The sequence below is a fragment of the Euprymna scolopes genome, chromosome 6, assembly GCF_053919585.1.
Source record: "Euprymna scolopes isolate OS-2025 chromosome 6, ASM5391958v1, whole genome shotgun sequence".
NCBI lineage: Eukaryota > Metazoa > Mollusca > Cephalopoda > Sepiida > Sepiolidae > Euprymna > Euprymna scolopes.
The window spans coordinates 145,965,776-145,992,134 of NC_136487.1; the positions used below are offsets into that span (position 1 = coordinate 145,965,776).

General features: G+C 45.6%; 3 protein-coding genes across 3 annotated transcripts; all 3 read right to left on the minus strand.

Moving 5' to 3' along the window:
- Window positions 1–3,421: 3,421 nt before the first annotated feature.
- Window positions 3,422–4,300, minus strand: LOC145278270 (uncharacterized). The gene has a single exon (XM_080130561.1). The coding sequence runs from the start codon at window positions 4,298–4,300 to the stop codon at window positions 3,422–3,424; it is 879 nt and encodes a 292-aa protein (XP_079986687.1).
- Window positions 4,301–4,321: 21 nt separating this feature from the next.
- LOC145278271 (uncharacterized) lies at window positions 4,322–5,023 on the minus strand. Its single transcript, XM_080130563.1, has one exon. The coding sequence runs from the start codon at window positions 5,021–5,023 to the stop codon at window positions 4,322–4,324; it is 702 nt and encodes a 233-aa protein (XP_079986689.1).
- An 83-nt stretch (window positions 5,024–5,106) lies between these two features.
- LOC145278272 (uncharacterized) lies at window positions 5,107–6,237 on the minus strand. The gene has a single exon (XM_080130564.1). It carries the CDS (start codon window positions 6,235–6,237, stop codon window positions 5,107–5,109), a length of 1,131 nt encoding a protein of 376 aa, XP_079986690.1.
- Between the last annotated feature and the right edge of the window lie 20,122 nt (window positions 6,238–26,359).

The following is a 26,359-nucleotide window of genomic DNA, read 5'->3' on the forward strand; positions in this document are numbered from 1 at the left end:
TAGCTAATTTATGTAAACATCAATAATTCCCAACATACACTAAGTTACAAATAAACAAAATAACCTTCAGCAGTTGCGTACGGGACAGAAGTCACATGTTAGAATCCGCGTGCTTTTGATGATGACGTAATGGAACTAACAGATCAAGAGGTCAGGAAGGTTGAATTGAAGAATTTGAGTTTGGTCACGAAAGTGAACAGACGAGCTCTTAAAAATTTGGGAAGCGGGACTGAAAGAAAAAGCATGTAGTCACGTATGCAGACCCCTTCTGAAGTCCATTGAGATTGCTGAAATAAATTTATATTTTTAAAATATAAAGTGTTGTTCTGTGGTTTCACTAGACGAAAACAAGTGTCTAAATCGGTTATGGTGTTGGTCGTTGCATGTTTCATTAAAGAGCTCAACAATGAAGATAGAAGAACTTCTAGATAAAGAAAAGGTATGAAGCATCTATAAATTCTTCTTATAAAATATGATACCTTTATGTAAATATGAACTGTAATATATCCCCGTGTGATAATCTCTCTTATACAACATAACTCAGTTTATACGTTGATATCACTCTCATCTCCATCTGGCTATACAACATACATAGTCAGGGCTGTGGTGTTCATATAAACGTATAAATTGAATGTAACAATATCTTAGTTCATGAACGGCAAATAAAGCAAGCTGCGCATCAGGCATTTCGTCTTGATAGTGTCAGGATGGCACATGTGGAAGTTTTCAGTGTTCTCTTTGAAAATGTTCGCTCTACACAGGTCTGAACGCTTCTTTCTTAGAACTGCTCGCCTATGAAACCCTGTTCTGCTGGCTTGCTTCTTAACCGACTATAATATCGTTGCCTTCAAGTTCAGTGTAAACAAGTTCGAAAAAGTCTGACGATGTTCACTCTACACAGGTGTGAAAGCTTCTGCCTACCCGCACCCCAGCAACCTGCTTTTATGGTGTCTGGGCACACCTCAAAATCACGTGAGACGTGATTTTTCGAGAACTGTTCGAGACCGAGGACATTAAAAGATTACGGTTGCTGTCTGATTTTTTTTCGTTTTTACTTTCTCGGCCCGCACAACACACACGAGCACGTTTTTACGGTAAGCCTTCTCCATTTCCCCCCACACTCTTCTGCAGAGTTTTAGGGATAATGACTCTCGTTATAAAGCAGGACGTTGTCGTAAACTAAGCGAAGAAAATTCCCCCTGCTTTGTGGTTTTGATAAATTCATTATTCACTGCTTCTGTCTTTATTTCTTGCAAAGTCACGGATTCTGTTGCAAAACATCGTTTTTACTTGACTATTAATGCGTAATACAGCGATTACCGAGTCCTCAACGAGTTACTTTTGAATCGGAATTAAATTAGACAATTCATCCGCGTATGCGATTTTCATTGAAGATAGGAAATACAATTTGAAATCGTAATTCAATAAAATGGTTCCCTATCTTAAACTGTTGGCAGTAAATGTAGGTAGTCATTTTTTGGACTCAAAGATGGTTCGAAGCGGCTTATGATCGGTTTGTTTTGGCCAGAACTAGTGCTCTGAATGCATAGGATCCCCCCCCCCGAGCCATCTGGCATCTTATGTAGCAGACATGCGCCTTTGCTGTGTTGCTAGCGTGGTACTTGTACAGTTTAATCAAGACATTAAAAATGAAAATATCGAAGAAAAGGTTATATTGTACGCATCCGTTTTGGACTGAACATCTCCGAAAAAGTGTCATTTAATTTGATCGAGTAGTTTTATTTTGTTGTTGTTTTTTTGTTTTTGTTTTTTGTTTTTTTGTTTTTTTTACAGCGAAAATACGTTTTTATGAGAGCGCGTTGAAGTCGGCAATTATGGAAATTTTTAACACGCTACAGGGAGATAACTCCATGTAAAGTGCCGACACTCCCTCCCCTATCTTTATTACTAGCTTTTCTTCCTAAAAATCTAACCTTTTGCTCGGTATCATAATTTTTTTTTCGCTCTAAAAAATATTTAAAAAAAAAAAAAACTACTTGATGGAATTAAGGGATTTTTTTTCCCGAAGTACTTCATTCCATAACGGATACGTACAATATAAACTTTTCCCGATATTTTAATTTTTTAATGTCTTGATTAAACTGTACAAGTACTGCTAGCGTCACTCGCAACTATGATGCCCAGTTCCAGGTTAAAATGTGCGAGAAAAACTTTAATTTCATCAAATGCTGACGGGCACTCAGTAGTCCATTCCGAACGTTTTTTTTTTTTGTTCTTTCTTTCAAAAGCTAGTTTACCGGTGCACACATTTTTGGAATAAAGTTCTGATAATAATTAGTGAGACCTAAAAAATCTTTGCAGTTGAGTAGTATTTTCGGGTGTTAGCATGTTCCTTATAGCAGCGGTTCTATCGGGATCTGAATGTCTGCCATTTTTATCAATTATGTGCTCAAAATATTTAATCTTTTGTAAGAATTTGCATTTGTTTTCATTAATTTAAGAGCCAAAATGTGGTATTCGTCTGAATACTTCGTAGATGTGGTCTTTATGCTGTTCCAAATTCTTCCTGGCTATAATAATGCTGCCAAGACAAGCGATGGCAAATTCAACCTATTGAAAAATGGCAGGTGCAACCTTAACCCCAAACGCTGGTCTTTCATATGTGTAAAGACCTCGATCCAGAGCAATTTAACACTAATTTTCGATCGTGATTTGAAGATATGCGTTGCTTAGGTAGATTTTCGAGAGAAAAAATTACCATCGTCTAGTTTTGTAAAGAATTTCTCCGGGCTCGATAAGGGGTAATAAAAGTAGGAGATAACGATGCAATTAGCCCAATTGGAGAGTCTGCAGTAACACTGATTTCATCCGAACTCTTCTTCGCGTAGACAGTGAGGACAGCCCAGTAACTGTATTCTATTTTCGATAGAATACCGACACTTTTAAATCTATCAAGCTCCTGACCGATTTTTCTAGGGACGTAAATGGCACGTATTTTCTATTTCTATTTTTTTTTTTTTTTTTTTTTTTTTTTTACAGTTTTATATTTCGCTTTAGACTTAGTTTTGTTGGAAAAAGTCCAGGATCCGGTAGTTCACTGTCGTCAGGGGTTGCAAAGAATGCTCTCTGCGCCCCTAACCAATGGGGACAAGTAACAGATCAAAAGAAAAAGGAATCAAAACTCTAGCCTCGCTCGCGTAAACTTACTCAGCGAAGTGACAAGAGAAGAAGAAGAATTAATGGGAATGGTTGTAGGTTGCCTTTTATAACCAATAGGAACAAGCCTCCCACCACTCCCTTAGTCTATTTAGGCGGTGAGACAGATCTGCTCATGCTGGTTCATTCCCACCCGACGGACAGCGACACCCATCCGTAAGTAGCCTCCATTTTTTTTCTACACACTCCCAACAAAAGGAAAAAAGAAAAAAAAGGGGGAAAATGGGGTCCAAGGCACGATTCATTATGCGGGAAGCAGACTCGGCCTGCCTCTACGCCTTCTCTGGGGCTCACACTCAGGGCAGTACCACTTTTGTCTTTCTGGAGGTTCTTGGTCGATTCCCACACATCTGAAGTGGTACCACCTGTCGCACGCGTCACAGGCGATCATGGCTAGGTTCTGTTGAGGATGATTGCAGCTAGGGCACAACCAGGTTTCAGCCTCAGCTACCAATGGCGAATCAGGATCTTCCTCCAGAGAAGCATCAACAGGACAGTGGGAGTTCAAGGAGATTTCGAGGGGATACAGGTGTTTTAGAGAATGTACTTCTACCAGGCCATTAGCCCTTCTGACTCGAGCCGCTCTAACGACGTTGTCGTTGCCTTGGACGAGCTCGGTAACAGTACCTAACGCCCAAAAGGGCCTGGGCCTCAGAGGGCTTTTTATAAGAACGACATCATCCTTCCGAAGCCGATCTCCCGATTGGGGGCGAGATGGCGCAGGGGCCTTTCTTCCCAACTCCAGAAGGTATTCCTTGTACCAGAGCTCGTTGAATCTACTCAGGCATTGGTCTCTAAGCTGCAGAGTACGTATCGGCTCGGATCGGCCGAGAGGAACCGAAGGAGCCTCTTCATCCAACCTGAATAATAATCCAGGACACTTATTAGGTCTGAGGAACATATTGGGCGTAATGGCAGTCACATCCTTGTCAGCCGACGATATGTAAGTAAGAGGTCGGTTGTTGACCGACCTCTGTATGTCGGAAATGATGGTAAGTAAAGAGAAATAGTTCAATTTTTCTCTTCCAACAACTTTATACAAGCAGTTTTTTATAGTTGGAATACACCTTTCCCATGCCCCTCCATACCAAGGAGAAAAGGGCGGAATAGTCTTCAGTTTCATGTTGCTAGGACCATATCTGTCCTAGTAATCCTTGCAGAGCACAAGCCGGTTGAAGAGTCGCCCTCCTCCCTTGAAAGTTTTAGCATTATCGCTATATAAGGCCTCAGGAACACCGTTCTGGTTTATGAAACGGATCAGAGCTTGTAGGAAGGAGGAGATGCTCATATCTGGTACCACTTCTATGTGGACGGCCCTGATGTTCAGACAAGTAAACAATAACAGACACATTTTTATATTTCTTTTCCCATCCCACACCCACAGATGGCCGGTAAAATCGATCCCGGAGTGTTGGTATGGGGTACAGAAGTCAGTCCGATGTGAAGGCAGGTCGGCAGAAGCTTTCGGCGGTGATGGCCTAGAGTTATAACGTTTACACGTCGAACATTCAGCTAATATTAGGTTAACAGCTTGCCTTCTCTGGGGTACCCAGTAACCGCGCCGCCTTAGTTCAGCCAGGGTTGATCCGGTCCCCAGGTGGCAACACCCCTTATGGCAGTCCATGATTATGAGCCGTGTCACAGGGTGCGGTTTTGCTATCAAGACGGGGTTCTTAACTTCATAATCGTAGTGTAAGGAAGAGTCGATCCTACCCTTCGAACGAATCAGCCCATCATGATCCAGGTAAAGGTTTAAGTCGCGAACCCTAGCCGGCAGGTGATCCCCGTCAGGCCTCCTTAGGTATTCAAGTTCCTCAGGGAATCCTTGCTGCTGCATAGTCCTCATTAGGTAGGTAGCTGCCCTGGATTCGCAGTCCCACTGACGGTGAAGTCTGATAGCTAAGAACTTAAAAACCAAGGATGTGACCCTCAATAAACGGGAGAAGGATGAAAAACGATCAAAGGACACGACAGAAGCACATCCCGGCTCGCGAGAGATAGAACAATTTGCCGGAGTTCGGGCCATCTGCTGACACTTAAGCAAGGCAGATCTAGCTCCGGCCACTGAGAGATCCCACCGCCAAGCCAAGAAGGGCCAACGCGCCAAAAGTCTAGGCAGGAACGGAACCTCCTTAAGGATATGCCTCTCGTTATCAAATCGGCAGGGTTTGACGGAGTGTTCACGTATTTAAAGGTTTGCAATCCATAGCGAGTCTCTAACTCGGTTTTCATCATTAGCACATCCCTTAATCGATTCCTGGCGAAAATGTTGTTGGAAGCCATGGTTTGGGAGAGAAGCCAAGACAGCACAATCTGAGCGTCTGTGGCCACACACAAGTTGGTTGGTATGAACCCCTCACAGTTGTCTAAAATCGAGGGGAGACACTTGAAGGCAAGAAAGACCGCCATCAGTTCCAAAACCGGCAAGGTTTTGTCCTTCATGGGTGCGACCTTGGCCTTTGCGAACAGCAAGGAGGACCTACCACCCTGTACGATGTAAACAGCCATCCCATAGGCATCCTTGGAGGCGTTGCAAAAGATGTGCATCTCCCCGGGCAGCTCCGGTACTATGGTCCTTCGGTCGAAGTGTAGGTCACCCAACCTTGAAAGTTTCCCGGCAAGTTCTCTCCAGACACTCTGGATGGCAGGAGAGGCGATATTGTCCCAGCCCATACTATCTTTCCACATAGCTCTGATAAGTATACGACTCCTGATAGTGACAGGCAAATAGAGAGACAGTGGGTCAAACACCTTAGCTGTTTCCGAAAGGATGCTCCTTTTACTTGATGCGTTGGCATCACATTCAGTATGGGGTACGAACAATTCTTTGGTAAGCGGGGAGTAGCTATACCCCAGGCCCTTCTCCCACTGCTCTCCATGGGTGCTCAATGTGCTGTCCTTCTCCATTCTGGCACGGAGGGTCTCGCAATTGGTATTGCAAGACTGAATGATGAAACCTCCCTCCTGTAAGCATTCACGAACAAGGGAGTACAATGAAAACAGATCATTCCGGCCACCCACAGAAGCGACAAGATTTTCCACATAAAACTTTTCCGCCATCATCTGGCGGCAGGCATCCAGTGGGTATTTGGCCGCGTGCAACTTCAAGATACATCCCAATATAAACGGGCTGGAGGTAAAACCAAAAATAAGGGTGGTATACCGGAAACAACGCAGGAAACTTCCTTCCCTCAGAAAGAAGCAAAACCGGTTCTTGTCAGCCTCCGATTTAAGATGAATCGTCAGAAATGCACGACGGATGTCTGCTAACAGAATGTAATGGTTTGTTCTAAAGGCCAACAGCAGTTTTAAAATGTCCCCAGTGAGGTTTACACCCGAATAAGCCGCTTCGTTTAGGGACAGTCCGCCTCCAGTCTTCAAACTGCAGTTGAAAACTGGTCTAATTTTAGTTGTCGTCGTTGGATCCGTCTTAAAAACAGGTCTATGCGATATCCAAATGTATTGATCAAACTCCTGAGGGGAGACAAAAAGTTCCTCAATGATACCCTCTCTCTGCTGTTGCCTGAATACCTCCAAATATTCGGCATATCCGTTTTTCTTTGTTAAGTTCGAGGCTACTCGGTCCAGGATACGCAATGATGCTGCGTAGTTGGAGGGCACATTTTCTAATCTATCCTGATGCCAGGGGATCTCCACATAGTATTTACCATCACGTAGTTCCAGTCTCCTCAAACCGTTGTATTAATTCCTGATCATATTCAGAAAACCCGTCTTGGTCAGGTATTCCTAAGGACTCGAGGCTCACTATCTGTTCCAGTCCTCTTTGGACAGCACTGTCAGGAAAGCAATCCTCAAAGGGGTCAAAGTAGGTAGGTCGAGCCTCCAACACAAAACACAGATGGGAGGCCTCGACATGCGGGGTATGCTCCATTATAGTATTAAACGACAGATGAGTCGTATCACGAGAGGGTATATTATCCGAAATGAAGGAGTCGAGATCTCCGAACGGGACTAATCCAGACGGGACCGAGAAGGCCCAACCCCCCAAACACGGAACCAGTTTAAAGGGTCTAGGTGCTGAATCAGGTCCAGGCCAATCACACCCTCGATAGTTATTAAATCGGTTCCCTCCTCGAACTGGCCGGCCAGTGAGCAGCCGATGTTTCTGAAGGTGCGCAACATCGATGATAAATTCCGCAACCAAATCGATAAATCGAGTGCCAGACACCAAAACCGGACACCCCACCGTGTCTCCTGCGCCCAAGTCGGTCTCCAATACTACCTCCGTAAATTGTTGTAGACACTCCCCAAGAAAGGTAGACAGCTTAAGTTGACACTGGGCTCCAACGGGCTCATCCGGACACAGATATCCCAGAATACAAGAAGACAGATATGTCCGCCCACTGCCTGTATCCAAAAGGCAATTCACAGAAACTTCACTCGCTCTGTACGAGAAGGTAACAGACAAGATGGGTGGAAGGGAGCGAGAGTAACCGGCTGAGTCAGCGCCTATAACGTCCGCCCCAAATGATGAAGTAGCAGAAGTCCATTGATTGGGTTTCCGTGTCGCACAGCGGCCTGTAACATTTAGTGGTGGCAGCGATGAACTAGAACGCCCCTTGATTTGCATCCGCTTAATAGCTTCACCAGTGAGCCCAAATAGAGCTGATAGAGGCGGTACTCTTCTATCTGCGAGTGCCATCAATTCCCCCTTCAGGTCATCAGGGAACTTTCTGAAGAGTATTTTGCTCATGAGCCTAGCCCCGCTAGAAGTGTCCACCGAAAAATCGCAAGAAAAAATGTTTCCCAATTCCTCAAGCATGGAAGCTGTCCTGGAGATAAAATCCCCCAATTCCGAGAGGGGAGCATTCCTTTTTGGTGAGAAGTTCAGGATGTCATCAAAGATATGGTCCACGATACTGTCGAGATCCAAATATTCACGCTTAAGAATAGATAAGGCTCGAGTATAATTCGAGTTAGTGCAGCTGAAATGTTTGACAAGCCGTAGGGCCTCGCCAGAGAGACAACATTTCAGAAAGTTGAGTCTGTCTGCATCGCTGGCCATATCAAATACAGTTCTCAAAACGAGTAAGAAAATTCCAAAAGCTTAGGGGATCAGCTGCCACCTCCTGCCCACTGAAGGTGGGCCCCGTGATTTGGAGCTGAGGAGGCTTGACAACGAAGGAGGCGGCAGTCCTACCCGACGCAGAAGACGCTCCAAACAACTGGGGAACAGATCCATCACTGGGACCAGGCAGAGATGACTTGCGGAAATTGTCTAGATCCTCCACGGCATTAAGGTATTCCACCTTCTGCCTCAACCAATCGTCCTCGCTCTCATCAGGGGCCCTTCCATCCAGGCGGTCCAACTGACCCACGCATACCTCCAACTCCTCGACATCAGCCAGAATTTGCCCCTTAAAGGTTGAGTATGCCAGAGAGCCCATGCATCCAGAACAGGCAGATATGCGACGCAGAATCCTGTGTGACAAATTTTCCTTTTCTGATAATATCTTATCCCTAGTGGCATCCATTGGGTAAATGGGGAGGAAAGGGTTATTGGACATTCTTTGCAAGATGTTGGAAAAAGTCCAGGATCCGGTAGTTCACTGTCGTCAGGGGTTGCAAAGAATGCTCTCTGCGCCCCTAACCAATGGGAACAAGTAACAGATCAAAAGAAAAAGGAATCAAAACTCTAGCCTCGCTCGCGTAAACTTACTCAGCGAAGTGCTTGTCACTCTTAAATATTTTAAAATACATATAAAAAAAATACAAAAAAGCCGTCAATCCTTCTCTTGTAGAAGAAGAATTAATGGGAATGGTTGTAGGTTGCCTTTTATAACCAATAGGAACAAGCCTCCCACCACTCCCTTAGTCTATTTAGGCGGTGAGACAGATCTGCTCATGCTGGTTCATTCCCCCCCGACGGACAGCGACACCCATCCGTAAGTAGCCTCCATTTTTTTTCTACAGTTTCGCAGTTTTTTTTTTCCATTTCCTCAGACCAGGTGCGAGTAAATTCTTTTTAGTCAGAGATTAATTTCTGTTTCAGATGAAATTGATTCTGCTTTTGGCAGGTCCCATAAAAGAAGTCCATGCATCCAGTCAAAGTCGAGTAAATGCGTGTTAGTACATAGATATTTAACATTTTATTGTTTCCCAATAGTGTAACGTTCGTCCAACATTTTCCTTCGAAGTTAATTTGTGTTCCGTTACCGGCATTTGCTGTTTTATGTGATCTCAACATTCATTTTCCCCCCATGTATTTGAATTTAATATCGAAAGGTTTGAAACCTGAATCTAAGGCCCGTCTCACGTTCGTATAGAAGAAAATGTTTTTTTGTAGATTCCAGTGTGCTGAAAAAGAATATGAAAACCGTTTCCGTCGGAAATTTACCGTTTGCATGGTATGAACCACGGAATGTTGGAAGTACGCGCGAGCGCGCGGAAACCTAAGCGAGCTTTTTCAATGGCGAAATCGCGCGCGCACTCGCGTACCTAACGGCTTTTTCACAGAGCAATAGTATTGTTTGGCGGAAAATTTCAAAGTAGATGAACAAACAAGAAAAATAAAACAACTTTGCGGGGGAGGGGGATGTCGGAAGACCCTTTTTGGGGGGGGGATTAAGTTGGAATAGCATTAATAATCTCGGAAAGACACTTTTTTTTTTTTTTTTTTTCAAAACAATTCTTGGTAAATATCCAGATACGCTACTACAGAACACCGACCACTCTAATTTGTTTTTTTTATAGGTAATTGAGGTCGCTGACAACGAATCTGATAGTCAAACTTGAGGCAAATTTACCGTTTGCATGGTATTTACCCATGAACCCACGAACTACTTTTCACCATTTTGCAGCTTCCGTTTATGCTACGCGCATGCACGCTGTAGCATAAACGCACTCCAAGTTGGAGTAGGGGGGGTAATTTATCTTTTTTTTCTTTCTTTTTTACCTGGAACATAGAATTTTCAAATTTTCAAAAAGTAACGCACCGACATTTACCAATTAGAACACCATTTAACATTTTCCGAAGATTTTACTGTGTACATTGGGGGCGCGAGCGGGGGGGGGCGGATGTGATGTTACCCCGCCCCCTACTCCAACTTGGAGTGCTTTCCTTTTCTTCTTTTATTTCTTTTTCAGCTAATTTTAAATTTTCCACCTAAAAAGTGCTATAATATATTTTTGAAAATGAGAAAATTCTATGTCCTGGAAACCCCCCCCCCACGTAGTTTGTTTGGTGAAGCCGTCGTTTATGCTACAGCGTTCATGCGCATAGCATAAACGGAAGCTGCAAAATGGTGAAAAGTAGTTCGTGGGTTCAGGGGTAAATACCATGCAAACGGTAAATTTGCCCCAAGTTTGACTATCAGATTCGTTGTCAGCGACCTCAATTACCTATAAAAAAACAAATTAGAGTGGTCGGTGTTCTGTAGTAGCGTATCTGGATATTTACCATTATTTGTAGAAAGAATCAATAATTTCGAAAAATTCGAAAATTCTTTAATTGATATTCTTCCGCGTATATATTGGGTGTGGGGTTTAATTTGCGCCGGAAGTTACATTTGTTTATAGCACCCACCCAGCCACCGGTTACACGCGCCAAGGAACATTTGCTAACAACGGAGATAATGTAAGTGTATCATTTTGACATTTTTTATCATTCTGATTCCGACTTATCCCCCCCCCCAAAAAAAGTAATTTGTCCGCCGCTCTGCCACCGAAGAAAAAGAATTGTTTTGAAAAAAAAAAAAAATGTCTTTCCGAGATTATTAATGCTATTCCAACTTAACACCCCCCTCCAAAAAAAAAAAAAAAAAGATTTGTCCGCCAAAAAAAAAAGGGTCTTTCCGACATCCCCCTCCCCTGCAAAGTTGTTTTATTTTTTTTGTTTTTCATCTACTTTGAAATTTTCCGCCAAACATTACTATTGCTCTGTGAAAAGGCCGTCAGGTACGCGAGTGCGCGCGCGATTTCGCCATTGAAAAAGCTCGCTTATGTTTCCAACATTCCGGGGTCCATACCATGCAAACGGTAAATTTCCGACGGAAACGGTTTTCATATTCTTTTTCAGCACACTGAAATCTACAAAAAAAATTATTTTTTTCGTTAAGAACGTGAGACGGGCCTTAAAGTAAAATTTTACCAATCTAATTAGATATTACTTTCTTTGTCCAGAATTTTTACCATCTTCATTGTTTTCGGTTTCCGTTAAACGCACCCTGATTTTATTTTTAATTTTATTCTTTCAATATGAACTGGTGTGTGTGTGTGTTTTGACAGATATGGGCAGGTTTTCTTTCTGAAAATTATCTTTCAGATATGCGTGGCCATTTTTTTGTAGACTGTTTCACTTGTTACGTGCGTTTTCGATTGTCCATTTTATTTTAAAACGTGCGTTTTCGATTGTCTATTTTATTTTAAAACGTGCGTTTTCGATTGTCTATTTTATTTTAAAACGTGCGTTTTCGATTGTCTATTTTATTTTAAAACGTGCGTTTTCGATTGTCTATTTTATTTTAAAACGTGCGTTTTCGATTGTCTATTTTATTAAAAACAAATATCTATTCTGGCATCGCACATATAAAATAGTTTGTCAGTAAATACAATCTTTCAAGAAAGCTTTCTCCGGGAGTTCGTTTCTAGTTAGGCACGTAAATTTGAGTTGAGAGCGAACGACGTCCAAATTGGTTCGTGTTTCTTTCACGACGAAGCGTTGGGATATTAGCAGAAGAAAAAGGGCCTGATTCGAAATTCTTAACAAGCAGCGTTCTATTTCTTCTGCCTCACCGCCGTAATTCTCGTTGCGTCTATTTGCCAACCTCATATGCACGAGATAAAAACGTCACTGTTTATTGATCTTCTAAAAATATTACAATATTTTATAAAACATGTGATACAAGGCCAACGTGTGGTGGGTATCAGAAGGTCGTCCACTTTGTCTGTTACCTACACTCATATACACGCATCACAGCATCTCACCCACTCAATGGACCTAAACTATTTAAAACATCCTCAGATGTTATGACGTGCAAGTGTTTACAATGTGCGCCCCCTCCCCCCTGAAAATAAAATAAAACATTAAAACTTCATTTTACTGTGCTATAAAAAGTTCATGTTAAAAGAAAAAAAAAACAGTTCGAATTATGTACACATCTATTACATACATTTAAACACAGGTTAGATTTATATAAGTACTAGCGGGGGGGGGATACCCGGCGATGCCCGGGTGTTTTTGAGTAAATCAAAACTCCGGGGGGGGTAAAATAAAATAGTTTTGGTAGGTGAGTATGAGGATCGAACCCGAACCCTTGAGGCAAAGTTGGAAATTAAAGTGTGAAAAAAAAAAAACAAAAAAAACATACGACGTTTACAACTGGGCCACCGCGACATACAGCAGAAAACGTTTGAATTTAAGTATTAAAAACAGGTGGGCGCAATAAAAGTTAACTCTGCTGCTTCTATTTGACCTAATTAATGAGGTCAAATAGAAGTTAGCAGATAACTTGGGTTTGTTTAGCCAACTTTGACTGTTTTTTTTCCCCCCCAACAGATGTCGGGGATGGGGGAACCAGCTCCCCATTGCCCAGATTGAATAGCAATTGTCTGATATAAGATGAGTTTATCCCCACATTGATCAAAGCTGATTGCTTCTGGACGTTTCCCGGCACTATGCCGAGAACCTCACGGTATTTATTGCTTGGCCCCGGGCCTGGCATTATCTACTGCCAGGCCCTCATTTGGGGTCCAAAACACTTAGGTATAGAGCCGGTAGGGGGGAGTTGGGGTCGACGGTCATTCTAATCTAAGTGCTAGGTCTTTGAAAAGACATTATGGTGATAATGTCTTAGTGTAGGGAATCTAATAAACTCCATGGTAAGAATGAGGTATTATCTATTTAAAATCTCCCCAGCGTATGAGTCAGCTTTATATACATTCTGGAAAAAATAAATATTTACATATAAACCAAACAAAAACATATGTACAAACAAAAGGATTTTTTTTTCAATTTTTATTTTTTAAATAAAATAAAACTAAATTAGGAATGAGATGATGGGGAGGGGGGCAAACTAAGATACACCCAAAAAGAAAAAAAAAGAAAACAACTAAACAAAATGCCTATGCGGGCGGGTTAGTAAGGGATCCTCCCAGCCTACTTCTAAATATGGAGCGCCCACTGTCTTCCGGTCCAGAAGGTCAAAAGCAAGCAGGTCGTTCTCTAGTGGGGAGTGGGGAACCTAGGGACGATATCTCGAAAACAAATTTGATAGGGATGGGCGATATAGGGAATGGACGGCGTCTTCCAAGATAAATGTACATATAGGGTCAACAGACCTGGGACAAAACAAAGGGTGGACTGGGCATCTTTAGAAGCTCTCCTAGTGCCAATGAAAAATAAAATCTGGAACTGGATCAACTTTCATACTTGCCCTAGTTTAGCACCTAATACAGTATTTTCCACTCGTAGTGGTTACAACCTAACTACTCCTACTCTAAGAAACTTTGTTCGGGGCTGGATTCTGCAGAACCTCAGCACCGCCTGACCAATACCACTAGGGTTGGAAAACCTAGCGCCTCGTCAAATGCACAAACTAGTGTTGTGCACCCATCTCCTATCAAATTCTGTACGATGCAATCTTTTCCAATCGCATCTGATTTTACTTTAAACTGATGCTTAAAGCTTAAGCAACCAGATACCGATCTGAAATAGATTGCCCTTCATAGACAATGTTAAGACGTGAAACCCATGTCACTAACCTAGCTACAGCTAGGATCGCGAGAAACCTGTTTCTCCCCAGTGAACGGCGGGTCCATGTTGTCGACGACGTATGCCAAATCAAGTGGCACCAACTGCTTGGGGTCAATGTGAGCTGTTACCTCTCCGACGTCCTCCCAGAGCCTCCAAACTGTGCTGCTAAGAAAAAAGGCGTGATCCTTGTTTCATCCTCGCAGCGGGGTCAAAAGGGAACATATTCATCCTTCTTGCAGTCCCTGGCAAGCACGCCAAAAAGTGGCAGCGCATTCCAGACAAGCCTCCATGTTATGGAAAACTCTGAATTGTTTAAAAAGCTTTTGGCCGGTGCCCAATTCCACTGAGAGGGCCTCCTCCCTCAACATGTGCTGCCGCTCAACCAGCGGATCTTTTGCGGTCCCCACCACTAAATCCCGATATAGCCTACTCCTAGGCCGTGCAAGGTCACTAGACCTCGGCAATGACCTAAACGGCGGGTCAGCATTCGGAGAAGAATTGCCGTTTCCCCACCAGTCTTCTGCGAGCTTCAGCGGCAGGGGAGGATAAGAGTTGTGGAAAAGCTTGCTCCACAACTGGTACCCAGTGCAATTCCTCAAGCAGTCTCCGACTCAGGAACGCCAATCTTTTGGCGTACTTATGACTTAACAAGTCAGCCATTCCTAAGCCTCCCTCGTCGAGTTTCTGTGTACAGACCTGTCTACGGACATACAGCTTTTCTTCTTACCAAAGAAGTTTGAAAAGGAGTTGCTCCAAAGCCTTACAGTGGTCCGCAGGCAGAGGAAGTACTGACAAGTGGTAAAGGATCAACGGAAAGACGTAAGTTTGATATGCCTCCGCACGACCCTTCAGGGATAAGCCCCTGCGAATCCAAGTCCTTACTGACGATTCGACCTTCGTCTGTACTTCCGACCAATTTTTGTCCAGGCCCGAACCAGACTCGAATCTTTATCAGGCCATCAGTCCAGCCGAACCCACTTGGATGCGAGTTTACCCCGGTCCAGGTGCCCAACCAAAGGCCAACAGACTTGCTGCGATTGACTTGATGTGACACTTTTATACTCAGCGACCACCTCCATCACCGTTTTTGTAGGGCGAAGGATCGATATTAAAGCGGTGACATCATCAGCATACGCGGACACCCTGGCGAACCTGACCAGTCCTGCATGGCATAGCTCTACCTGGCGGCTAGTCGCCTCGTCCCTTAATTTGCGAAGGAAGGGCTACCAACGCCAGAACATACAACAGAGGCGACAGCGGACAACCCTATCGCACCAACCGAGAGACCCCAAAGGACTCCGACAACCTACCATTCACTTGTACCACTACCGCAGGATTACGATACAGAATGGAAATCCACTTGCGGAAGTCCGGACCCAAGCCAGCGATCTCCATAACAGATTCCAAGAAACCATGGTCGACCCTATCAAACGCTTTGGACTGATCTAAATTGATCAGCACAGCTCCTGTGTCGTCTTCTAATCCCTCTATGATCGTGTGCATCAAGTGCAAGTTGTTTGGAATCTATCCCCCCTACACAGAACAAGTCTAATCCAGTTCGACCAAGTCGCCAATAACAACCTGCAGTTGGTTTGCAAGAACACGGGACAAAATCTTCAACTCTATGTTTAGGCCTATAATCATCTAAGTCCTCCCCAGCATGCCGCTCTCTTTTCTTCAGTAGTGTGACCACTCCTTTGGTTACCTGCCCAAGGATGGATCCCTGCGCAAACCAGTGGTTAAACACATCCATCAGAAGAGGAACAAACCTGGGCGACAGCCTCAAATACAGTTCGTAGGGCAGACCATCAAGCCCAGGAGATTTGTTATGGCCAACCTGCTTCAACGCAGTACTGATTTCGTGCTCCGTAAAAATCCCATCACAGCTAGCTGCTCGGGCTGCAGTAAGGCAAGGTGAGCCAGCTAAATAGCTGCCAAACTCCTGGCCGTGGAGTCTGGGTAGTTGGGTAAAGCGCTCCTCCAGATGCTGACGAAACCCATTGCAAATCTCGAGTTGATACGAGGGTATGTCCTTCCAGGTTTTTCACCTTCCCAATGTACCCATCCGAGCCACGTCTTAAGGCAGCCTTATGCTCAACAGCGTCAACATTCACAGCTTCATTAGAGACTCTATTTAACCTAGCTCTAACTATTTGACCTTCGTAATGCTCGCTAGCCAAGCGCTGGAGGTCCCCCTTAACTATTGCTATCTCTAGGGGATCCCTACCAGCCACTGCCTGGGTCAGCCTATCATCTAGGTGCCTTTTGGACCATGCCATAGCCAACGCGAGGCATTGGCTATATTGGACACAAAAGAGCCTAATGGTAGCCGTAAGTTTAACCCACCAACTACTCCCGGTAACCGCCCCCGCTAACTCCCACTGAATTAGTGTTGTCGGCTGTTCCCGGAAGTTGTTCATCTCCAGTAAGGAGGCGTTTAACTTCCAGTAGCCAGCCAACCTAGGCCTATTACCTACTCTCAAACAGGCCATTACTAATTTATGGTCCGAATGACCTAGCCAGTGGAACGTGGGACAAGATAAGAAATATATGTCGCCTCTTCTAACATCCTTTCCAAGTATGTACTTGAACCGGAGGCTGTGCTATTTTGCCACGTCCACATCTCCCTCCCCGGGTGATCCAGACGGAACCTGTCGACAAGATCGGACGAGGCCATCAGGTCAGACAGGCTGCTTTCACACCTCTCCGACCCTCTATTCCCCTCGACCTTATCTATCTTGGGGTCCAGTCCCCCATTAAAACTACCCGCTCCGGACCCATCGAAAGGAACACCTCCACCTGCCGAAAAAAAAGGACACCCATCTCCCTAGCGATATTGGGCGCATAAATAGCCAAAACCCGGAACGGCAACCTCGACCATGACCAGCCTTCCTTGAGCGTTTGTGTGGACCACAGTAACCATCACAGCTAGGGTGCGACTCACTAGCACAGAAACCCCATGGCTATGAGAATTGCCATGTGCTGAGTAAACGTCAAAATCGTTCATCAGCACATCGCAATCCCCAGGCCCAACAAAGTGGGTCTCCTGAATCGTAGCTATATCTACCTCAAGGGCCACAAGATCCCTCAGCACGTGAACAACCTTGCTTCGGGATCCCTCATATTTAAACTATCTAGGTTTAAGGTTGTTGCCATAATTCCCTAACTAGTAGTATTTGTCGAAAGCGGGTCTAAAATCCTTAGGAGTTACAATGCCAAAGGACTGACCAATGCTGCTAGTTAGCAACTCTGTTGTGAACTGACCTCCTCAGACCAGTCCCCCCACATTCATAGGAAAGGTTATTTTTAGAGCTCTATAAAGGGACGGGTGTACATAAACAGGGACCCTCCCTTCACATTTTACAGATATTTGCATTAGAGACGGGTGTTCGTCATCGACTATCTTCAGCCCCAGATAAGCTTGCCGAGCCTCGGCAAGCTTATCTCCATAGCGCCTTCACTCTCGCACCCTTCTCCTTTCTTAAGAACGTGATTACCATTGGCGCCTCACGGAAGTTGGTTAGTCTCTCCACCTCCTTTTCATCCACCATGGTGAGCTTCTCCAATCTCACCATCTTTTCACCCGCACCGAGGTCTACTTGTCCTTGACTTGCGTCTACCTCACATATCCTCTCCCCGGGTAAAAAGGGCGCTTCCACATCCGTTCTGTCTGGGCCGAGGTCACCGAGGTGGTGGTGGACTCTTGCGCTTCTGTTATGCTTTCTTCCATGTCTTCTGAAGCCTTGGCTTCTAAGGTTTCCTCACGAGGAGAAGGAGTATGCTGAGGGGGAGGGGTGTTCTGCTCAACCATGGGGTTTGAAGGTTGTGCAGGGGTTTCTTGGTCTTTAAGATCTTTAACCTTTTTGTTTGTAACTGTTGGGGTTCTTTCTTTCGTCTGTCTTTCCTCCCCCTCCTCTTCTTCTGATTCGGAAGCCACCTTCCACTTTACTCCTGTTTTCTCGTTTTTTGCTTTTTTGACTTTTGGCTTTTCCTGGCGTCCTGTAGTTCCAGCAGTGCTGCTTCCTGCCCTCAATGATTATGGACATTGTGCATTTTTCCCATGTTAGTTGGGCAGGGATTGCGTCAAAACCTGCCCTGTTAACCCTCCTTTTCAACTTGTAGTCTCCAGTCATTATATTCTTCAAAATATTCTGGTTTGCATCTCCCTTCCGTATCGTGGCGCTTTTTGTGACCTTGGCTGCCTCTTCTGTTGTAGGGAGCAGAATATCCCACATCACATAGTTTCTGCATACCAGGTACGTTGCCGGGATATTTGATACCACTAGCAGACTTATCATTCTGTCTTTGTTAATACCTGTAAGCCCCGTCTGCCTTTCATCAAAAGTCACCAGAGATACAATTCTTCTTCTAAGGCTCTATAACTTCCTGGGGAACGGCTTGATCTCATTACTGTCCGTTAAGAACCTACGTTTTTCTTGAAAGAGCCTTTTGTAGGTGTCTAGGCTTCTCTGCTCTTTTGGACCCCAGCTACTTGCCTTCTCTGGGCTCTTTCCAGGACTCTGCTCTGTACTCTTTTCTTGTGTTGCAGGTCGCCCTACTGTTTCTGCCTCAAAATTGAGAGATTGCCATCTCTTTAGTGATGGGGCCTTTTTTGTGGGCTGTTATTTGCAGATCTGACTGTTCTCCTTCTTCCTTCTGCAAACTGGTGCGATCTGCAACTTGGCTTTTGTGGGATGGACCATCCTCCACCTGGCATATTCTCCACATAATCCCTCCAGCCTTTGATTTCCTCTTCGTCTTTGGAATCACCGTCTTGGAAAATATTCCTAGTGGGTTTCCCCCAGCGAACGCCCATGGGTTGAGGAAGTCCTCCAAGTCATCCTTCTCCACTCCAGAAGTGCTTGGTGCCCCCCGACACTGACCCTACACCACGGGCGTCCCACATGGTGGCAGAGGCCTGCCTCCTCTAGTTGTTGGCCCAGTGCCCTTCTCCGACTCCCCAATTTGGAAACTAGGGGGACCTTCGCCTAAAAAGGAACGTCAGTATCCCCTAGCCCAGCCGGCTGCTTAAGTCAGATCCAGACACTAGACAATCTGAAACAAACTAATACTACTAGGGTGGAAACACAAACTAATACTACTAGGGTGGAAACACAAACTCGAACCTAGCGCCTCGTCGGATGCACAAGCTAGTGTTGTGCACCCATCTATCAAAGTCTATGCGGTGCAGTCTTTCCCAATCACATCTGATCTTTATTTTAACTTGATGCTTAAAATAAACGACCAGATCCTGATCTGAAACAGACCACCCCTCACAGACAATGCCCAGATGTGAAACCCATGTCACTAATCTAGCTACAGCTAGGATCGCAAGAAACACCGCCCGTTTCACCCTGGTAAACGGCTGGTCCATATTATCAACAACGTATGCTAAATCAACTGGCACCGACCGCTCAGGGTCGATGCGAGCCGTTACCTCTCCGACATACTCCCAGAGACTCTGCACCCCGCTGCAATGAAAGAACACGTGTTCCTTCATCTCCTCCTCATCTTCGTCGTTGCAGTATGGGCACGGGGGATAATAATGACCCCCATCCATAAACTCTCTGGCTACTCTGCCGAAGAGTGGCAACACATCCCGAACTAGCCTCCATGTTTACCCAGGTCCTGGATATGACCTAAACTATACCGATGGTGAGGCCCTAGCTTGCAGGCCTTGGGCAGTGTGGAGCCACCCTTTAATTGCCCTTGCTTCCAGGTCCATTCTGACCCGGAGTGATAGTACCTGTTAGGGTCCCAACTATGGGTTAAATAGAATCTGACTTAAAAACAAATATATGCCATTAAAAATAGTTCCTCAAAATAACTATATTCGGCATTAGATAACATGAAAAAGGTTGATATGCCGTAAAACAAAAACAACAAACAACCAACCAGGACGCCCAACCGCAGGTCAACGGACTTGCTGCGATTGATCATGGCCCCTGTGACAACTTCATACTCAGCGATCGCCTCTGTCACCGCTTCAATGTCGCTACGCTGTGCAGCAAACACGGTGACGTCATCAGCGTACGCAGACACCCTGGCAAATTTGACGCCAGGTAGAGCCTTGTCCCCTTATTTGTGAAGGAAGGGCTCCAACGCCAGGACATATAACAGAGGCGACAGCGGGCAATCCTGCCGCACCGACCGGGAGACCCCAAAGGACTCCGACACCCTACCGTTGACTTGCACCACTACCGCGGGATCACGATACAGAGCAGAGACCCACTTGTAGAAGTCTGGACCAAAGGCAGTTTCCATAACAGATCTCAAGAACCCATGGTCGACCCTATCTAATGCCTTGGACTGATCTAAATTGATCAGCACGGCTTCCATGTCGGCTTCTAAACCCTCTATGATCATGCGAACCAAGTGCAAATTGTTCTGATGCGTTCGATCCTTCACAGCATAGTTCTCATCCGGTTCGACCAAGTCACCAACAACAACCTGCAGTCGGTTCACAAGAACGCGGGACAAAATCTTGAAATATGCGTTAAGCAGAGTTATGGGTCTATAGTCATCTAGATTCCCCCTCCATGCCGATCCCCTTCTTCAGAAGCGTGACCACTCCTTTGGTTACCTGCCTCGGGATTGAGTCCTGGGCAAACTAGTGGTTAAACACGCCCGTCAGAAGGGGCACAAACATGGGCGACAGCCTCAAGTACAGGTCGTAGGGAAAATGATCGAGCCCTGGTATATGTTGTGGCCAACCTGCTTCAATGCAGTAATGACCTCACGCTCCGTAACCATCCCCTCTCAGCTAGCCGCTCGGGCCGCAATAAGGCAGGGTGAGCCAGCTAAATAGCTGCCAAACTCCTGGCGGCAGAGTCTGGGTAGTTGGGTGAAGCGTTCTATCAATTGTTGCCGAAACCCATTGCAGATCTCCCGTGCTTACACAAGAGAGTACCCTTCTAGGTTTTTCACCTTCCGAATGTACCAATCCGAGCCGTATCTTAGGACAGCCTTATGCTCAACAGCGTCAATGTTCACAGCTTCGTTGGAGACTCTTTTTAATCTAGCTCTAACTACCTGACCTGCATATCACTCGCTAGCCAAGCGATTAAAGTCCCCCTTACCTAAAGCTAGTTCTATGGAATCCACCCCTGCCACCGCCTGGGTCAGTCTATCATCTAAGTGCCTTTTGGTCTGCGCCCTAGTTAATGCAAGGCGTTGGCTATATTGGACACAAAAAAGCCTAATGGTAGCCTTAAGCTTAACCCACCAGTTACTCTTGGTAACCGCCCCACTAACTCCCTCTGAATTAGTGACGTCAGCTGCTCCTGGTAGTCGTTCGACTCCAACAAGGAGACGTTTAACTTCCAGTAGCTAGCCAACATAGGCCTATTACCTAATTTCAGATGGGCCAACACGCGTTTGTTGTCCGAATGACCTAGCCAGTGGAACGTGGGACAAGATAGAATGTTAATTAGAAGGCGCGATATAGATTTCCTGTCAAAGTATGTGCCGAAGTACCATGCCACGTCCACATCTACCTCCCGGGGTGATCAAGACGGAACCTGTCGACCAGATCGCATGAGGCCATCAGATCAGACAGGCTGCTATCACACAACTCCGACCCTCTAACCCCCCCCAACCGTATCTATATTGGGGTCAAGAATGGCATTCTAGTCTCCCATTAAAACTACCCGCAGAAGAAAGAGAAAAAAGGAAACCCTCTCGCTGTGGATGTTAGTTGCATAAACTGCCACGATCCGGAACGTGCTGCTTTTAACGGCAACATCGACCACAACCAGCCTCCCATGAGCGTCTGTACAGAAATCCCCGGCTCTGGAGTAAACGTCAAAATTGTTTACCAGCACACCGCATTCCCCAGCCCGGAAATGAGGTCTTTCCAGCCTCCACCATCCTCCATAGAGCCTTTGCTCTTCCTCCCCTATTCGGTTTGACAAACGTTATTAGGTTTGGGGCGTCGGCAAAATTTTGCGGGTTGGTGACCTTCTTTCTTGTCACCTGAAACAACCCTCTCCAGGTTCTCCAGCTATTTCCGTTGGGTACCATTGAGGTCACCAACCATTAATTCTGCCTCACAAAGACGCTCCCCCAGAAAGGAAATTTTTTTGTCTTTTCCACTCTGGGGGGCGCCTTCACCTCTTCTTTGCTTTCCGCCGACACCACTTGAATTTCGACTGGAGCTTCATTCTTTTGCTCCGGAGTGTTGAATAGGGGAGGGGGTAGGCTGAGCGTCTTCCTGGTGGGTTGATGTTGGAGGCTCAGTGTGCGGGTCTTGAATCATACTCAGGGGGAGTCTCATGAAGGATTTCTGGGAGTCTCCTTTCTCCCCCTCTTTTCCTTTTGTTTAGATTTATCCTCCCTCTGACTCGGAGGAGCTCGTCCGCAATTTTCTTTCGGTCGTTGCCGCTCTCGCTGGTGCTGGAGGGACCTCTTGTTCCTTTTTCTTTTCCTTCCTGGCGACGACCTTACTCCATCCTTCTCCCTCTGCAGTTTTCTCCCCCTCCGTCTTGTCCTGTGTCTGCCCTCCTTCCGCCGGCTTTTCTTTTTCCTCCGGCTTCTGTTTAGCTGGCTCCTTCCTCTGAGGGCAGAAGCGGAACATGTGCCCGGGGTTCAGGCATTGCCAGCAGAGCTGCCTCCTTCCTTCTACAATAACGGCCATCTGCCAGCCCTCAAAGCATGGGACCCCCATTACTGTTACCACCGTTCTCCTTTGAGACTTATATTCAGGTCTCATTCGGATGTTTTTCCAGGTGAGGTCTTCCTTTGCCCAGCTCTCCGCTACTTCCTTGGGCGGTAAAAGGAGATCCCATGTGGCGTAATACCACCTCACTAAATACTGGGCCGAGACTTTTAGGTCGCCCATTATCTCCATTTTATCCAGGGGAACACCGGTAAGCCCCTTCCCATTGGCCTCGAGGGTTACAAAGGATAGAGGTATTTCTTTTATATCTTCGAGGGTACCCGGCAACGCCTTCATGATGTTACCCTCCACGTACTCCCGGTACTTATTTTCAAACAGGTTTCTGTAGTACTCGGGAGTCTTTGTCGTGTCATTCTTCCGGCCCCAGCCTCCAGTCTTCTCGGGTTCCCCTGGCATGCTGGTCCCGGCAGGCTGCTGAGTCTCCTGCCTCGGTCTTTGTGCTACTGTTATCAGGGAGGCGTCACTTGGTGTGAGGGCTGGCCACTCTGCCGCGCTGGCTGGCATTGTGTTCTTTGATCCCCCACCCACCCCGAGGAGCACCCATCAACCACGATAACGTTTAGCGATTTTGTTTTTCTCAGCCCTTCGGTTGCTGACTTTTGGGGGCTGCTGGCTTCTGATTGTAACTGTGTAGCTGCTTCTTCGTCCAGGACTCGCCATCTTTTTACCAGCCTTCTCTTGCTTACGGCCTTCCAGGCTACCTCTTTGCCTGGTGTGCCCTGGACGAACTTCCTCCATCCGGCCAATTCCTCTTCTCTTGTTGTGGCCACCACGGTTGTGGGCGTTATCCATGGTTTATCAATGCTCTTCTGTGAGGGCCCTGTTGCTGCGCCCAGGTCGACCACTGCTACGCTGGGGTTGCTTTTTGGGATGGCAGCCTCTGGACCCATACTGGAACCGATCGAACTCGAGGAACAGATCGTTTGGGGGTTGCTTTTTGGGGTGGCGACCCCCAGAACCGAACCTACTGTACTGGGGGCAACGACCCCCGGAACCAAACCGACCGCACTTCTTCCGACCGAACTGGGGGTGGCGACCCCCGAAACCCTTCTCGAACTGAGGGTGCCTTTCAGGACGGCACCCCCGGACCCTTCATGGAGGCTACTACACCAGGGGGTTCCCCATGGTGAAGAGGCAAAGGCCTGCTCCCCTAGGTTGGTGGGCCAGTGCCCTTTCCCAACCTGCCGATTTGGAACTAAGGGGACCTTCGCCTAAAAAGGCACGTCGGTATCCCTTAGCCCTGCCAACTGCTTAAGTTGGGTCCAGACACTGGACTATCTGTAAAAAATAGAAAAAAAACAGTTGATAACAATAACAAATAAACAATAACAATGCCTTAATGACCACTCACCCAAAGAATGGGGTCGGTCCTTTGAGGCCAAACAAAGAAACCCTTGTACTTGACCAAAAAATTGGTCAAGTGGGTGGCGCTATCGGGACTTTGCTTTAACAATTGATCTGGACAAAAGATGCCGTGAACCGCATGGTTTAAATTTAGTTTCACTTTATTTATACTAAAAAGCAGGACAAACAGAATGAAATAGCGCGAATCTCATAAAAGTCGACGTAATTAAATGTAGAGGCGACCTGTGTTCCCAAATCGTAGATATTATCTAGGGGCTGTATAAAGTTGTAAGCGATAGTAACAACCCCGGGAGCGTGTGCGAAAGAAGCCTTTGCAAGACATACACAAAATGGTCACACACATTTTGCCTTTTATATATATAGAACATGTATGTATGCATGTTTTTATGGCTGCCTAATACTTTCGATATAGGTGACGGTTTTTCACAGGATCAGTAATGTTTTGAAGCTTCACGCTTCGGACGACAAATATCAGAAGATTGCCTAAAAACATTCATTCCTTCATCCTCAACTGGGCACTTTTCTACAGGGAGGGGTCACTTTTTTCAGTTGATATTTTAGAAAGTCATCCCCACTTTTCGATTGACAAGCCTTAATCGCTTTGGCGATGGACGCAACGGCAAAGACGTCACATTTTATTTTTTCACGTTCTTTTCCTCCTTCACAGTACGGATTTGAGCCTGCCTACTACCACTTTTTTTTTTTTTTTTTGCTCAGCACACACCTCCAAACATCCGTGCAACGCCGGGCACCCAGACTATTTTTTTTTTAATAAACGGGAGCGGGAAATAACTAAACCTTAAATACTCCAAAATAAAGAAAACTAACAATTAAAAATAAATTAACCAAATAAAATGCTAATTACGTTTGTGTTAGTCAGGCCCCTCTCAACCTATCTGTCAAAAATGATCGCTGTTTTCCGACTATCGCCGAAAACAAAGAAAACATTTTCTAACTGGAGGGTGGGCAATGGCTAAGGAACAAAAGAAATGGGATGGGGCTTTTTCATGTGTGGTGACCTCCAGAATAAGAACCATTTGGGAAAATCGAGGATAAAATGTTCAGAGCATTCTGCATTATACCAACACCTCGAATGAAGACGAGGAGACGGGACACATTCTTGTAATCAGTTTTTTTTTTCTGTCTGTTTCGATTTACTCAAAACCGCACACACCTCGTCTTCTCATGTATCGTTCTCTTCTTCCTCTTCTACTTCTTGCTCTTTTTCTTCTTTTTTCTTCTCAGTCGTCAGAAGTGTCGTCTTTGTCTTGACTACGTTTTTCCTTCTCCCTTCTTGCTCACAGTGACCCGTTTTTATGCTAAGCTGAACTCTCGTGTGTGCGAGAGAACACGAGATTTTGCGTGATTACTTGGCAATATTAACCGGCCGCCGCCATCTTGCCATTTTTCTTTGGACGTGCCCGCTTTGCAGAGTGCACATCTCGAGCGTTTGTCAGGTAAGCCCGTCTGTTCGCAATTCATTACACAATTCTTACTAGGTAAGCGACTAATCCTCTATAACATGGTCTTTCATTTTTGTCGAGACGTAGTTGGCGCGTGCCATGCCTAGTCAGAGAACACGTACGTAAGCATATACTGTGTAAATGCACAAAAGTTAACGGTATTTATCCACCTTCGTTTAAATACTGGAAGAAGCAACCTCCTATCACATCTGATTTTAATTTTAAGTTGAGGTTTAAAATACAAAATCAGATAATGAGACGGCGGCACCTCCCACACCAGTTTTATGAAGTCCATACAACTAATCTAACTTTACCCAAAAATGACTAGGAGCACCATTCGTTCCTCCCTGCCACATTGTATACTACAGATTCTAAATCTAGGCGCATCACCTGATTGAAAACGAGTCGAGCCGTCACCTCACTGATAGACGTCCAGAATTCATGCAGTTCGGAGCAGTTGAAAAATGCGTGATTTACTGTTTCCATAATGTCCTTGCAGCGTAGACAAAAAGGGCTGTCGCTCTGACCAATCCTGGAGCGCATGCCATTGAGGCATATCGAATTCTTAACCAATCGTGAAGTCAGAGAAAACTCAGAATTGTTGAGATATCCCCGACCTGGTGCCCAATTCCACTGAGAGCCGATCTCCTCCTGTGACAAATGCAGGCTCTCCCCAAATGGATCAATAGCGGTCTCCTCCACTAACTCTCGATATAGTGCTTCCTAGACTGTGGCAGCTGTAATCATCTGCGGGACTCCCTAAGGGCACGATTTTGCCATATGTCCCAGTTGCTTGCAATGCCAGTAATGAGGCCTCCTGTTCCTCTAAAATTTTAGACATTGTCCCTGTCTCGTACCTGAGTAGGGCTGCAATGACGTGATAACATGTCCGGTCTAAACACATTGCCAACTGGTAGTCCCTTACCATTAGGTTACGGGGATCGGGGATCGGATAATGGTTCT

Excerpts from the sequence above, each read along its gene's own strand:
- LOC145278272 (XM_080130564.1), bottom strand. The coding sequence starts at position 6,237 with ATGGCGGAAAAGTTTTATGTGGAAAATCTTGTCGCTTCTGTGGGTGGC.
- LOC145278270 (XM_080130561.1), bottom strand. The coding sequence starts at position 4,300 with ATGAAACTGAAGACTATTCCGCCCTTTTCTCCTTGGTATGGAGGGGCA.
- LOC145278271 (XM_080130563.1), bottom strand. The coding sequence starts at position 5,023 with ATGAGGACTATGCAGCAGCAAGGATTCCCTGAGGAACTTGAATACCTA.